Source organism: Calypte anna, chromosome 15, assembly GCF_003957555.1.
Source record: "Calypte anna isolate BGI_N300 chromosome 15, bCalAnn1_v1.p, whole genome shotgun sequence".
NCBI classification, from domain to species: domain Eukaryota; kingdom Metazoa; phylum Chordata; class Aves; order Apodiformes; family Trochilidae; genus Calypte; species Calypte anna.
The window spans coordinates 1,881,533-1,897,238 of record NC_044261.1 but is presented as its reverse complement, the minus strand read 5'-3'; the positions used below and the strand labels follow the sequence as shown (position 1 = coordinate 1,897,238).

General features: G+C 52.8%; 1 protein-coding gene across 3 annotated transcripts in view; it reads left to right on the top strand.

Moving 5' to 3' along the window:
• The window catches only part of CUX2 (cut like homeobox 2), a 65,279-nt gene that overhangs the window by 39,893 nt on the left and 9,680 nt on the right, over window positions 1–15,706 (top strand). For 2 of the 3 annotated variants that reach the window (XM_030460598.1, XM_030460600.1), the window contains exons 2-7: window positions 7,935–8,013; window positions 13,020–13,446; window positions 14,246–14,322; window positions 14,411–14,477; window positions 14,706–14,754; window positions 15,423–15,527. In XM_030460598.1, the coding sequence (XP_030316458.1) occupies window positions 7,935–8,013; window positions 13,020–13,446; window positions 14,246–14,322; window positions 14,411–14,477; window positions 14,706–14,754; window positions 15,423–15,527 (804 nt within the window). The remainder of the gene's footprint in view (window positions 1–7,934; window positions 8,014–13,019; window positions 13,447–14,245; window positions 14,323–14,410; window positions 14,478–14,705; window positions 14,755–15,422; window positions 15,528–15,706) is intronic. The other variant, XM_030460599.1, reaches the window with a different exon arrangement.

Here is a 15,706-nt window from a genome sequence, read left to right as displayed (position 1 = left end):
GGGACAACATGTTCCCAGCCCACCACATTCCTGCAGAAGGCATCTCTTCCAGCCTGACACAAGTGCTCCCTATCCCCATGCCCCTTCCACATCCCCACCAGCTCTACCATTGCCTCACTTTTGGTCTGCTATGCCACCAAGAGATCCATTCCACCTCAGGATACCTCTTCTTCTCCCCAACTTTTTAGTGGCAGCCCTTGGGGGGCTGCAGCCTCTGCTCCTCTAACATGCAGTGCTGGAAATCCCCCGAGAGCCCCCGGCAGTGCCACGTTAGGATCTGTCATCTGCTGAGCATTACCTGATTTTAAATCTGTCTCTTCGGAGCTGGGGAACTGCATGAGGAAATATTAAAGTAAACAATAAGTGGATTTACACAAATGCGACTGATTTCCATATTTTTTATCACTTCATTTTATTACTGACTTCCCTGCTAGGCTCATTTATTTATAGGGCAATCCAGTATTGATTCATTCCGATGCGCTGGGCATAAACACATAAAAGAGAGCGATAACAATAGGAATACATTTTCTCTCTTTTAAATACTGCATTTTTTCCCCCTGGTAGTCTTCATTAGATCCACCACAAGAAGCTGAGCCGTGGCCTTCATGGAGCCCCAGCCCAAGGAGCTCAGGATTTAGGGGGGTCAGAGAGAGCAGGATGCGATTCCCGGCTCCCCAGGCTCAGGCTCTGCCCCCTGCTTCTCATCCCCAGGGGGTTTATTCCACAGGAGGTTTTGAGGGATTTTATTCCAGAAGGATTCTGCTCCCTTGAGGTCAGGTTTCTGGGATGCTTCAGGGCCAGGAGGTGGGGAGTGAACACCCGGGAGGTGCTGCTGCTCCTGGGGCGAGGAGTGCAGGGGCCCTGGGTGTGCTTTTTACCTTCTTTTTTTTAACCTTCTTTTTTTTCCCCCCCTCTCTTTTATCTTTTTTTCTCTTTTTCCCCTCCTCCTCTTTTTTTTTTCCCCATTCCCTTTCTTATCTTTTCCCTGTCTTTTTAGTATATATTTATCTCTTTTTCTTCTTTCTTAATCCTTTATCCTCTCCCTCCCCTTCTTCCCCTTTCTCTTCATTTTCCCTCATTTATCCATTTTTCCCACTCTTTTCCTGCTTTTTCTTTTTCCTCTTTTTAAATATTTCTTGCCTTTTTTCCCCCCTCTCATTTTCCCCCTCATTCCCCTTCCCCTCTTCCCCCCCAACCCACTTTTCCCTCTTCCTTCCCTTTCCCTCAAGGAAGGAGAAGCAAAGCCAGGAGGATAAACTGGCCCTACAAATAATAAACCTGACTTTTCTTTCCCTCCCCAGATTATCCCCAGGGCAGTTTCTGTGTGTGTGTGTGTGTGTCCCCCAGAACCCACCCGTGCCAGCAGCTCAATGACAGCAGCTTGAGTTGGCCAAAGTTTGAATATCCTTGTGCTGGAGAAAAGAGCAAAGCAAAAGCCCTGCTAATTACAAAAGTTGCTTTATGAAAGATAATTCAAAGCAATAATTTAGCAAACATAATCAAGTAGCGCAGATGGGGATTTTGATGAATAGTTTGCAACATGCAATTAGCAGCTCTTGCAGTTACATATCATTAACCCTCAGAGCACAAAAATTATTTTCTCATTATTAGATGAAAAGGTAAAATTAAGCTGACTAGACAGTAAAGGAACAAACTACAATTAATTACCTTCATTTATTACAGTCATTATTTTAAACTTATTTTTTTTAAAAAAAACCCTCTGATAGATAGATGAAAACATCTAAATTAAAAGTTTTGTTCTGCTAAATGGGAGGTGAAATTTCTGGGTTCGTTTGTGTGCCAGGGCCACCCTGGATCCATCCTGGCTCCATCCCAGCTCCATCCCTAACCTGGGAACCAGTAAGACCCCTCCCAACCCCCCAAGATTATCCAGACCACTGATGCAGACCCTGCACATCCCTGCTCCTCTCTTCCAAGGACCTAGACCACTGCTGCCAGTGGGAAGTTGGCATCATTTTGCAGGGAAATAATTTTCCAGGCAAGGAATTTTGCAGCTAAAGAATTTTCTGAGGTCTTGAGTTGGGTTCTGGTGGGAATGAACCCACCTTCTCATGCTGCTGGTTAGGAATTGCTGACCAGAAACATGGGAGCTGCCTTGGGTTGGATGCTGAAGCCTTTGGTTTGGGGAGCAGATGGTTTGGAGTTGCCAAGTGTCAGCAAATGCACTAAAATAATAAATGAAGAAAAGAAAAAAAAAGGAAATTAAATAAAAAGGAAAAAAAAACCAAAAAGGAAAAGGAGAAAGGAATAAAGAAAATGGGAAAAAAATAAGGAAAAAAAATCAACTAAAGCAGCCAGTGGAAAATAAAAGAAAATGGGATGTTCAGTTGGTAAAATAAACCTGAAAAATATGCCCTGGGTGGTGGCTGGAGGCTGTAGCTCACCTGGGGATGGGAGGAGGAGGCAGGAGGTTGATCCCACAGGGGCTGGAGGCACTGGTGCTGATTTGAGGGCTCATCCCAAGAAATCCAGAGGGTCTGGAGCAAAGGAAGGGCTCCAGCAGCTTCTCCCAGCCCCAGCCGGGCCGGGATGAGGCGGAAAAAGAGAGGGTGGGAAAAAAAACCCCAACCTAATGAGCTGAATGTTTTCTGCTCTCAGGAACTTTGCCAAAGCATCATTAAACTTGTCAAGAAGTATTACAACAAAATTAAGAACCAGCAGCAATTTTCTTGTGTTCGGGATCCTGTGCTTTATGAAGTAAATTATTAATGCATTTTTTTTTTCTCCGTTAAGCAGTTATTTGCAGCAGTCTGGGTATATTTCTCATTAGAAATAACATCATCTGAAGAACTTCTATTGATTTCTTTTTTTTTTTTTTAATCTCCGAATCATGAACATGAACAACATATTTCTATGACGTTCCCTTTAACTAGAATTCTCAGGCTTTATTTTTATATTATTGATCTTTTTGACGTGAATTGCTTTTTGGCCTCGGGAGAACAGTGGGAGCTGCTTCTGCCTTAGGAGGAAGGGACTTGGGGAAGCAGGAAAGGAGGTGGGATGGGGCTGTGCCCCTGGGGGAGGAGGTTGTGCATGGGTGTGGTGGGGCTGTGCACACCTATGATGGGTTTGTGCAGTTGTGAGATGGGTCTGTGCCCACAGGATGGGGTTGTGCACACGTATGATGGGTCTGTGCACGTGTGAGATGGGTCTGTGCACATGGGATGGGGTTGTGCACATGTCTGGGCACCCAGATGATGGGGTTGTGCACACGTATGATGGGTCTGTGCACATGTGAGATGGGCCTGTGGACATGGGATGGGGTTGTGCACATGTATGATGGGTCTGTGCATGTGGGATGGGGTTGTGCACGTGTCTGGGCACATAGATGATGGGTTTGTGCAGTTGTGAGATGGGTCTGTGCCCATGGGATGGGGTTGTGCACATGTATGATGGGTCTGTGCACGTGGGATGGGGTTGTGCACACGTATGATGGGTCTGTGTATGTGGGATGGGGTTGTGCACGTGTCTAGGCACACAGATGATGGGTTTGCAGTTGTGAGATGGGTCTGTGCACATGGGATGGCGTTGTGCACATGTATTGTGGGTCTGTGCATGTGGGATGGGGTTGTGCACATGTATTGTGGGTCTGTGCATGTGGGATGGGGTTGTGCACATGTATGGTGGGTCTGTGCACATGGGATGGGGTTGTGCATGTCTGGGCACACAGATGATGGGTTTGTGCAGGTGTGAGATGGGTCTGTGCACGTGGGATGGAGTTGTGCACACGTATGATGGGTCTGTGCATGTGGGATGGGGTTGTGCACGTCTGGGCACACAGATGATGGGGTTGTGCACACGTATGATGGGTCTGTGCACGTGGGATGGGGTTGTGCATGTGTCTGGGCACGCAGATGATGGGGTTGTGCAGTTGTGAGATGGGTCTGTGCACGTGGGATGGGGTTGTGCACATGGGATGGAGTTGTGCACGTGTCTGGGCACACAAATGATGGGTTTGTGCACACGTGGGATGTGTTGGTGCATGTGGGATGGGTCTGTGCACATGTGATGGGTTTCTGTATGGGTGTGATGGGGTTGTGCATGTGTGCAGTGGGTCTGGGCACACGTTGGGTGGGTTTGTGCACACGAGTGATGGGTTTGTGCACATGTAGGATGGTGTTGTGCATGTATTTGATGAGTCTGCACACGTGGGATGGGTCTGTGCATGTGTGTGATGGGTTTGTTCATCTGAGATGGGTCTGGGGGTGGGTGCTGGGTCTGGGGGTGGGTGCTAGGGGCTTATCCACATGCAGTGTGTCTGTGGGTGTGTGATAGATCTCTGCACATGTCTGATGGGTTTAAGGAGCTGGTTGAACGTGGGGCTCCAAAAAGGCAGCAAAAGACCCTGGGGTCACACAGGGGCTCCCCAACACATAGGGGACCAGCTCCCACCCCTGGGAGCAGCAGCTCCCTCCCAGGCTCTCCCCCCTTGCAGCCCTCCCTGCTCTCCCCGACTTCTTTACACATCAGCAAAAACCAAACCCCACAACAACAACAAAAACCTGAGGAAAATAGCAAAGGCTTGAATGAATTTCTTTTTTTTTTTCCATCAGTTTTCTTCAACATTTGGGGTCTCTGCTGCCGCTTTCTCCCCTGACAGCTGTTCCTCTCCGCTGAAAAAGAGCTCATTTGTGGTTTAGTGCCACCAGTATTTAGATGGAAATAACCCACTACTTATCCTGCACTTGATCTCATGGCTGTAAGAATAAACTCCCCACCAGTGGGATGCAAATCCTGTGCCTTTGGAGAGGGGATGCTCAGACGGGTCTCTCGGTCCTCACCGCTGTGCCGGGAGGAGGGACTGAGTGTGCTGGGGGAGTTTTGCCATTTTGCCAGTCAATTATAATAATATTTCTGCTTCCAAATGTTTTAAAAAGTTGGCTTCGGAAGGTATAATCATGGCAGAGAGGCCAAGCTGACAATAGTAATTAATTAGGCTATTACGCATTCTACGGTGATAATTGCTTTGCTGGAAAGTCACCAGCCATGAAAGGGACCCGGCGTGTAAATGTAATTCATCACCCAACAGCAGAGAGCCCGTGCTGCTGCTGGGCCTCACCTTGAGCCCAACAATGCTGCCAGGGAGGGGTGGGAGAGAAATTAATAATAAATAATTAATAACACATAACCCAGAGGCAGAGCTCGGCACGGGCGTTGGGGGGTTGGCTGTGGCCGATGGGCTCTGTAGGGACAGGGGGAGTGAGGATGCTCCCATCCCCACCCCACTGAGCTTGGGTTGTTTGTGGGGACATTCATCTCCCCTGTTTTCAGGGGGTTTTTCCAACAAAAGTCTGAGTTTCAGGGCTGGTGAGGGTGTTTGATGAGTGTTAGTTAAGCTTGACGTGAGGAACAACAGCGGTTTGGGGAGCTGGGGTGAGCTGTACCCTGTGCTGATCCAGCAGGAATCACCCCTGGCATTTGGGTGAATTATCCCCATCTGGAAAAGGTCGCTGAAAATTTTAAATATCTTCTTTTTTCTTTTTTTTTCTTTTTTTTTTTTTTTTTTTCCTGACATTTCCTTGAAGTTTAGTGGCACTGGGGAAGAGCAGAGCTGATGCTTGCTCACCATCCTGCCCATTGGCTGTGCTGGTGATGCTCTGGCACCAAAATGGGCTGAAACATGCCAGCCCTGAGCCAGAACCTGGGAGCCAGGGCAGGAGCCAGGGCTGATGAAATGCTCCCCAAATGCCTTCTTGGAGAAAAAGGTCTCCAGATGCCTCCTCAACAACAAACTGCTGCTCCTGTGCCTCCAGTTAAGATGCTGGTGATAGTTAATGAGTGTGAAGATGCTTCATGTGCATCCCCTGGGATGGGGCTAGAGGTGGGGGAACACCTGGACCCCTTCATGAGCCATGAGGGAACCTGCATCCATCCCTGGTGAGACCATGGCTGGTGGCCCTGGAGAGGAGAGGTCCATGGGACCATGGTGTGGAAATGCTGTGGGCTCCTTCCCACCCCAGAGCCATGATGTTCCTGCTGGGGGGATGTTCAGATCTCCATCAGGATTGATGAAGAGAGGAAAAGGTGTCAAATCTTCCCCTTGAAAAGCCTTTTGTCTCTATGATGTGACTTCAGGAATGAAATCCATCAGGAACAGCTCGATATGGAGGTCTGAGTGATGGGGAGGTGATGGAGAACATCTCAGGGCTGGCTCTTTGCACTGCACCCTTTGGTTGACACCACCTCAGGGCAGGTGAAACTCTTCAGAGCTCCAGCAGGGCTCCAAAATCCAAAGGGTGTGGGAAGCAGGGTGGGGGTCACTCCGGGTGGACACCACGGACCACCCCAACACCACCACGTCTCTGTGTCCTCAGGGACCCCTCAGCAGGGCTCCTCGTGCCACCACTCCCCAGCTGCCTCCCCCCTCCTTCCTCCACTTTACTCTTCTGCTTTTAAAGCCCCCTGAAGCCAAGCTTTTTTTTTTTTTTGCAGAAGGCTGAAGAAAAGCCCCCAAATTCCTCCTCTGCTGGCAGCACGGTGCCGAGGAAGCGGGTTTGTGTACCAGGGGCTATAAAAAGCCTGGCTTATACAATTCTGAACAATAGAAAAATGATCTTTGTGCTCCAGTGCCTGCCAGCTTGCAAAGGGGAAGGCATTTTGCTCAGGTAGCTGCTGGATTACAAATGAGGGGGTTTGCTTTGGGTTTGACTGATAACCCAGGTTGGCGGGGCCAAGCCAGGGCTTGGCTGGCACCAAAAAGGGTGGAAGATGTTCTGGTGTGGGAGCTGAAGTTTGGGTTTCGTTTGGTAATTAGCCCGTTGGTGTCTTAAGAGTGGTTTAATTAACTAAGCTGTTGTTGGGAACAGCATCAAGAGCCAGGCTGAGAGAGTTGGGGGTGTTCAGCCTGGAGAAGAGAAGGTTTCAATGGGAAGATCTCAGAGCACCTTCCAGTGCTTGAAGGGGCTGCAGGAAAGCTGGGGAGGGACTTGGGACAAGGGTCTGGGGGATGGGATGAGGGGAAATGGTTTTAAGCTGAAAGAGGAGTGATTCAGGTCAGACATTTGGAAGCAATGGTTTGGTTTGAAGGTGCTGAGCCCCTGCCCCAGGATGCCCAGAGAAGCTGTGGCTGCCCCATCCCTGGCAGTGTTGAATTCCAGGCTGGATGGGGCTTGGAGCACCCTGGGCTGGTGGGAGGTGTCCCTGCCCATGGCAGGGATTTGGAACTAAATGATCTTGAAGGTCCCTTCCAACCCAAAGCATCCTGTGACACATCTGCCGACCCTGAATGCTGGGTGACCATCTCTCTCTCTATCACCAGTTGGCACAGGTGCCCAGTTTAGATCAAACTGGGCATTTTCTGGCTGGGAATGGGTCACCTCCATCCCTGGTTCCTGTGGCAGAGACACAGAAATCCATGTGTCCCATGGACACCCCATCCCATCCCTTGCAGGGGTTAGCAAGGGGATCCTCAGCAAACAGAACCCTCTGGAGCCCGGTGGGCAGCAGTCTGGAAAACTTCCAGGGGTAAATGCTTGCTCCTCATCAATGCTGGGTGACAGATTAATGTGGGACTGGGTTATTAGCAATGCAGTGTGTCCTCTCCCTGCCACCCAGCCAGCCCGAGGGCCACCAACCCCCCCAGGGGTGACAGGGACACCACATCTCAGCACCAGCATCGCCACACAGCTGGGAGCTGGGCCCAGCAAGCAGAACAACAGGCAGGTTGCTTGATTTCTTATTTAAACGCTGACATTAAATGATAATTTTCATTTACTCAGAGCACATCAATGATTTAGGGTGCTGTGCCACAGCAGCAGGTTTAGCCACGGGCAGCAGAGCCTTCCTGGGGTGGGGTGGGGACACCCAAGTGCCTGGCATGGGTGGCACCGGTTCTGGTGGCCCAGCAGACCCGGTTCCTTCCCCACCATCCTCCCAGGACCATCTCTCACCCCTTTTTTTCCATTTCCCTGCAGGTGATTGCACTTAGTAAGAGAAGCAAAGAGGCAGAGACGGCGTTCCTCAGCGTTTACAAGCAATTGATTGAAGCTCCAGGTAAGCAAGACAGCAGTGGTGACCTGGCTGCCTAATGGGTGGCATGGCAGTGCCAAGAGGACCTCTGGCATCCCCTGGCATCCCTTGGCATTCCCTGGTGGTCTGGAAATACTCGCTGGGGAGAGGAGCAGAATCAGCTTTTGCTATCTCTGGGTTTCAGCCCCTGAGCCAAATGCATCTTGACAGTAGGAAAGGGATGGGTTTTGCTCAGGCCCTGTCCCCACACCCTGGCTGTCCCCACACCCTGGCTGTCCCCAGGTGTCTTTTGGATGGGAAATTCACCAAAAAGTCAGAGCTGCCAGCTCCTGACCCCCCATGTGCCCCACTCCCTCTTGCTACTGAACATCTTAGGAGGGGGAAACTGAGGCACGGGGCAGCCCTGAGCTCCTGTTTGCAGAGTGGGTGCTTGGGCTGGGTGAGGGGCCAGGAACCCCCTTCTGCTGCCCCCCCAGCTCCCACCCTGGGCTCTGCCATGCTCTGAGTGGGGTTTTGGCTGTGCCAGGGCTGGAGCATCCCACAGCACAACGAGGCCGGGGAGCTGTGTTGGGCTGAAGCTGCTCAGAAGGGCTCCTGCAGGGCCACTAATTCATTTTCCAGACATTTAGGAATAACAAAATGTTTTAATGATTTCTTAGGGGAAATGGGGAGACATATTTTTGTCCTCATTAAATTTTCTCCCGTGCCACAAGAGCCAAACATCAGCTCTGTTTCCAGAGTTATCTTCCCCCCTTGTGCTCCTCCTCACACCCATCTACACAGATGCACACCCCAAAATTGGGCCTTCCACCTCCTCCTCCTCCTCCCCTCCCAGCCCTCCTGCAGCATCCATCCCTCACTCCCCTGTCCCCAAATCCTCCTGGGTTTGTCCCCATGGGTTACGTGTCCGTGTGTCCCTTGACAGGCAAACTCTTTGTGTGACACTTTTACAAGCAGCACATAAGTCCTGATTCAACAAATTTTTTATTTTTTTTTTTGCTTTGAATGGCTGCTGTCAACACAAATCTCTGGCAGAGACTGTAACAGAGCCTGATTGCTCAGCAAGTATTTTGATAAGTGAGCTGGTGTGTGTCTGTAATTACGGGAGAAAACCGTAAATCTTTGGGATATTGTTCACACAGATGTGGCGGGAAGGGAAGGGGGGAAGCAGTAAAATGTGTTAAAAGCATAATTAATGTCATTGTTGGTGGGGATGATTTGATTTAAGGCTGACTCTGACTGGTGGAGGGAATCGTGGGGCGCCGGTGGCTGCCTCTGAGCAGGTTGGGATGGGGGGTGAGAGGGGGTCCTGCCCTGGTGGGAGAGGAGATGGTACCATGGGTGGGCCCTGGAGGTGCTGTGGGTGCACATGGATGCAGGTGGATGTACATGGATGCAGATAGATGTACCTGGATGCAGATGGATGTACTTGGATGCACCATGGATGTACATGGATGCCCGTTGGATGTACGTGGATGCAGCGTGGTTGCACGTGGGGTGTGCATGGATCCATGTGGATGTGCATGGATCTATGTGGATGTGCATGGCTGCACCAGAGGTGCACCACAGATTCCCGGTGGGTGCCCTGAGCTCCTCTTGGAGATGGGCAGCAGCATGGAGCAATTGTAACCCTTCAGCCCCCCACCACAAAGACCTCCAGCAAAGGGTGAGGGATGACTCCCCAAGGACACGGGTGCTCCCTGGAGCTCTGTGTGCTCAGGAGAAGGGGCTGAGCACCCAGGACCACTCCTGCCCTATCCCACCAGCACATGGGTGCCTCGAGCTGCTCTGCTGGTCAAGTAGTCTTGTGGGGGGATGTCTGGGAAAGGGTCCACCAGCAGCACAGACCCCTTCCAGCACAGAGAAAAGCCCCTGGTCCTGCTGGGGCTTGGGGGGGGAGATCAGGAGGGACCCCTGCCCACATCCCTGTCCCTGCTGCAGCATTGCTGGTGCTACTAAAGGACAGGCAATAACGCCAGCTAGTGGCAGCACTGGTTATATCTATTTATTTTTATATTTATATATTATCTTCTGATGTTTAATAAGCATCTGAGATATTCCTTCCAACCCAAAGCATTCCATGATCCTGTGATATCTTCTATTGGTTTTGTATATATAAAATTATTGGGTGTGTATGTATAAAACATATGCTCAGCCATAGTGGGGGAGTGTATGGAGTGATGGATAAGCAGGCCTGGGCTTCTCTGCAGTAGGGCCTTGGTGGCATGTGTGTCACTGTGACCCTGCTGTGCCATCGATGGGTGGGCAATGCCAGGGGTGCCACAGGCAGATGTAGTGCCCCAAGGTCCTGTTTTGCCACATGCCTCTCTTGTGTCACCCATCACCCAGCCATGAGCCACCCTGGTGGTGTCAGCACCATCTCCTCTCCCCTGCCCCTGGGGACTGTCCCCTGCATCATGAGCAGTGTCCCCAAGCCCTCCCATGTGGCTCTGAGTGTGACAATGGTGTGGGTGCTTGGTTTCCAACATCTCCTCTCTCCAGCCCTGCACCACGAGAGTGTGTTCATGGTGGTGCCAGCGTGGCATGAGCTTGGTTGAGCTTGGGGTGAGCTTGGAGTGATCTTGGGCAAGCTGGGGGTAAGTTTGGGGCAAGCATGGGCTGAGCTTGGGCAAGCTTGGTGCCCACATGCTGAGAAGCTGGCACGAGGTCGGTGCAAGTTTTGGGTGAGCTTGGAGTGAGAAAGGGACAACCATGATGTGAGGTTGGTGCCCAGCCCCGTGGTGCATCCAAAGCCCTGGTGCATGGTGGTGGAGCTGAGGATGCTGCTTTCCCAGCACGTAACTGGCATGATGGATTTATCCAGCTGGGGTGTTTGGCATCAGTGCCACCCTGGGATGTGGAGCTGGAGCACTCCTGGCTCTTTTTTGGTGAGCTTCACTCTGATCACTTTATCCTGGGATGTCAGCTCTGAACAGGGAGAAGGGAGCTGGGGGGATCACCCCAGCAACAGGGCTGGAGCTCCTAGGAGGGAAAACATTGACCCCAGGAAGATTCCTGGAGTTTTATCCGTCGGGCCGGTTCCTCCTGTGTTATTCCTGGTGGTGGAGGGGAGAGGAGCTGCTGGCAGGGATCAGACAGGACCTGTCCTGGTGTTTATCCCTGAGGAGATGGCTGGCACGGAGCCTCCCACCAACACCCCTGGGGGCTGGGGGAGCGTGGGGAGATGCCTGGCTCCCCTAGGCCCTGAGCTGGGAGGCCTGGAGCGTGGGGTTTAATTAACCATGTCGTTATCTCAGCTCAGTTATGGGTGTAATTAATGGCTGTGAGAGCATCCAGTTTGGTTTGGGACCGTGACACCCTTCCTGCACCCTTGGGTGGGGAATTGGCCTGAAGGATGCCAAGCCCTGACATGTCACGAGCTGAAGGATGCTGTGAGCAGCCCTGAGGGACCCCAGCTGGAGCTGTGTCACCGAGTTGGTGCCAAAGGTGGCAATGGTGCCACCAAGGCTCAGCACCCACCTCCAGCTGGGTCCCAAAAGCCAAACTCTGGGCACAAACCTCTTCTCCCAGCCTGTTTGTGGGGTCTCTGTGATGTCCAGCATCAGGAAGAGGGGTTGTTCCCTCTGGAGAACCACACACCAGGTGCTTTTGTCCATTCTGTGGGTGCTGTGGTGGGGTCCTGCACCCCCTGGCAGTGATGCTGTGGGATGGGAGGGTCAGGGGGATGCCCGGGCCCCACCTCATGGGATGTGGCTCTTGCCTGGAACATCCATTCTGGGCACACACAGTGAGGCTCACAGCACAAACCCTGTGCCCTTTGGGCAGGTTCACCCCCAAGGCACCCAGAGCTCTGGTTGGGCTGTGCAGACCACCTGGAATCCCCCAGAACAGCCACGTGCCTTCACCCTGCACCTTTGCCATCTCAGCAGGGACTTGCTGAGCAGGAGCCCTGCTCTGTGTCCCATTCCAAGCAGGGACAGACACTTATTTTCAAATTTTTTCCATCCCTGTTATTATTTTTCCCCCCCTGGATGCCTGCCACGTGGCCCAGCTGTACAGTAGCACACCCAGCTCCACCCCACTTCCCTGTTTGTCTAACTTTTTGACCCTGGAGAATTCATATCTATTTTTTTTCCTTTTCTTTAAAAAAAAAAAAAAAAAATCAACCTCAAACCTACATTAACCTGCCTCAATAGGAGGCATTTCCTTGAACTTATTAAAAAATCCAGACTTGTAAATTAATTTGTTCGTGTTGTACAATGGCAGTGCAGATGGACTCATTAGCATGCACACAACAAATAATTATAGATGAATTTTTAGCTGGCCTGCTTAATGGGCTTGCTGGGTTAATTATGTCAATGTATAATTACATCAGCCCTGGGAGACATAATGGCACACCCTGCTGAGCAGACACCAGCTAATGATGGTGTAATGCTGACAGAGGGAAGACGGACGGCTCGGAGCACACCTGCTTACCTCGGCACAAACCCAGGGCCATTGTCTGCTCCCAAACGGGGCCACCAGGGCTGGGGGACACACCAGGGCTGGGGGGGGCCACCAGCTTGCTCAGTGAGGTGACAGGACAAACTGCTGGGGCTGAGCGTGGAGCGGATGTTCTGTCCCCCCGGCACGCCAACACCTTTGGGGATGGTGGGACCAAGCGGTGTCCCCGTGGTTGCTGGACCCCATGGCACCCAGTACCCCATGGTACCCAGTACCCCATGGCATCCACTATTCCATGGCATCCACCACCCCATGGCACCCACCACCTCATGGCATCCACCACCTCATGGCATCCACCACCCCATGGCATCCACCACTCCATGGCACCCACCATCCCATGGCACCCAGCACCCCATTGCATCCGCCACCCCATAGCACACACCACCCCATGGCACACACCACCCAATGGCACCCAGCACCCCATCCAGCTCTGCTTTTAAGCAGGATGCCCTGGGTGGTTGCCCTGGGGTGGTGGTGAGCAAGGTGGCGGCAAATCCCCCAGGGAGGAGGTACAAGGGGCCATGATGGGTGTCTCTGGCCCTCACCACCCCCTCCATATCCCACAGACCCTGCTACCCGGAGCCTGGAGGACCGTCTGCAGCAGCTCCAGCGCCTTGAGCCCGAACCCACCCCCCTGAAGGACCTGGGCCGCCCTTGGAAGAAGCACCCTGAGCTTTTCCTCCCCAAAGGTACCCCCCGGCACTGCCCACCCCGTCGGATGAGGGTGGCAGTGACCGTCCCCAGCCGGGGCACCTCTGAGCATCCCTGGAATACTACGGATCTCAGGGCCAGGACCTGTCCCCTGGCCTGCGGTCCCCTGCTGCCACCGCCGCTGTCCCCAGCGTGGCCGTGTGGGACGTGTCCCCCCGCAGAGCGCAGAGAGGGGACCTCGCCGGCGGTCGGGCTCGTGGCAGCGGCCGAGCTCCCCGGCACCGAGGGCAAAGCACCGTGTGCTGAAACCTTGCTGCAGAGAAATGAGGCTGAAAAGCAAAAGTACGTGAGTGACGGGGAGGGGGCTTCACCCTCCACCTCTGGGGTGGGTTTTGGGTGGTTTTCGGGGGGACCCATGACTCTCTCCCTGCTTTTGCCACCTGGGTGTCTTGTCTGTCCTTCCCTCTCCTCCTTCCCTTCTTGCTGAGCAGCCACGTCCTGCCCAAAAACCTCATACGTGGGTTTGGGTGCTGCCAGCACCCATCTGTCCACATGTTCCCTAAAATCCCATGGTTTTTGGGGAGGTCCCTCCCGCCATTCCCTCGTGCCATCTCCCTGGCACATGGCTTTGCTTGGACAACTGGATTAAATCCAGGTGAGGGGGATGAACCTCATTAAATTGCTTTTTAATTTGGAGGCTCCCGCCTCGCCCGGTGCCTTCATTGTTATTCCTTAACACTCTGCACTGGGAAACAAATGAGGAATCTTTAAACCCTAAATTGCAGATCTCTGGGAGTAAGTTCCTGGCAAGTGCAGGCTATAAATAATGCAGAATAACTTTGCCCTGATTGCTTCCCCTCCCTCTAATTAATGACAGGCAGGGGTGGGCTGCCACCCCCCGCCCCCTGGAGAGGTTTCAGCTATGGGGATTGGGACCGTTTTCCACCCAAAATGAATTTTTATACACCCGGGGTGATAAACCCTTTAAAATCAGGGGTGACGTGGCTTGAACACATCCCACTGTGTCTTTCTCTGATGTCACCAAGTGATGGGGTCCAGGAGGGAGTGCAGTGAAGGCTGGGAGTGGGTGGGCATGGCCACAGGGTCACCAGCACCCATGGGTGATGCCCATCTCTGGCAGGGGGCTGCAGGAAGCACAGGTCACTTTGGCTGCACGGCTGGGAGAGGCAGAGGAGAAGATCAAAGTGCTCCACACAGGTAGGAGAGCCAGGAGAGGGGACATCAGCCACGGGAGGATGGGGTGGGGGCTTGACACCCATGGCTCATCCTCCTCTGCCTCTTCCAGCACTGAAAGCCACCCAGACAGAGCTGCTGGAGCTGCGGTGTAAATACGACGAGGAAGCAGCATCCAAGTAAGTCCCCGGGGATGCCTGGTGGTGGCCAGAGGTTTTTGGCATGCCTGAGGCTGAGCCAAGCCACCTACTGCAACACCAGGACATCCCCATGGGGCTGCAGAGTGGCTTGAGGAGCTGAGATACATCCCAAGTCACGGGTGGTCCCAAGTCAGGATCCCTGGCTGGCAGTGGAGGGTTGTGTCCCTGTCCCCACACTGGCTGACACCTCTTGCTTTCTCATCACAGGGCAGATGAAGTAGCCATGATCATGACAAACCTCGAAAAAGCCAACCAGGTGAGCCACAAGGTGACTTTCCAGCCAGCACAGGGCACAGACCCTGCTCCCCTTCCACCACAGCACCATGAGCATCCCCGTGGCCTGAATGTCTGTCCCCAAAAATAGTACAGGATGACCCAGCTTCAGGACAGGGAAGCCCTACACAGGGGGGGCTTTTGTTTCCTTCACTCTGTGGGATACCCAGCCCCATTTCTGGGGGCCTCTGGTGTGTTTGGGCTTCTACCAGGCTCTGTTTGGGCTGTTGGAGCAAGCGTTTGTCACCTCCAGCCTCTCCTGGGTGTTTTAGGGCACGACCCACAGCAGCCTGGTGTTGGTTTCTGATGTAATTAGGTCTGGTTCTAATTCCTGTTCATTAGTTACATTTAATTCTGCAAATATAGGTACAAATAAATGGATATTAAAAGAGGCTTAAAGAGCAATTTATATGTAAATACAGCCTTTTGGGTGGAAGAAAAGCAGTGTCCTGGAGCTGAGCTGCGGCTGGTGCCTGGGGATCAGGACCAGGAGCAGTGTCAGGAGCCAAAATAGGTGGAGAGTGATGGTGGTGGGAGCAGGATGCTCAGAGAAGTGTGGGTCAGCGTGGATCCCAGGGTCCATCTCTGCCCAGGGTGGGGTGGGATGAGGCAGAGGTGCCCCAGCCTAATGTCCTTTCTGCTCTCTTGCAGCGAGCGGAGGCGGCGCAGAGGGAAGTGGAGAGCCTGCGGGAGCAGCTGGCAGCAGTCAACAGCTCCCTCCGCCTGGCCTGCTGCTCCCCCCCAGGCACTGCCGGGGTGAGGACACCCCTCAGGGACACCAGAACCTCATCTGTCACAGCCAGGAGCATCCCATTGCCTTTGGGAGCACCCCATAGCATCCACGAGCACCACATCATAGCTAGGAGCAACCCGTAGCAGGCAGGAGCACCCTGTTGTCCTTTGGGAGCACCCCATCCCAGCCATTGGATCCAGGA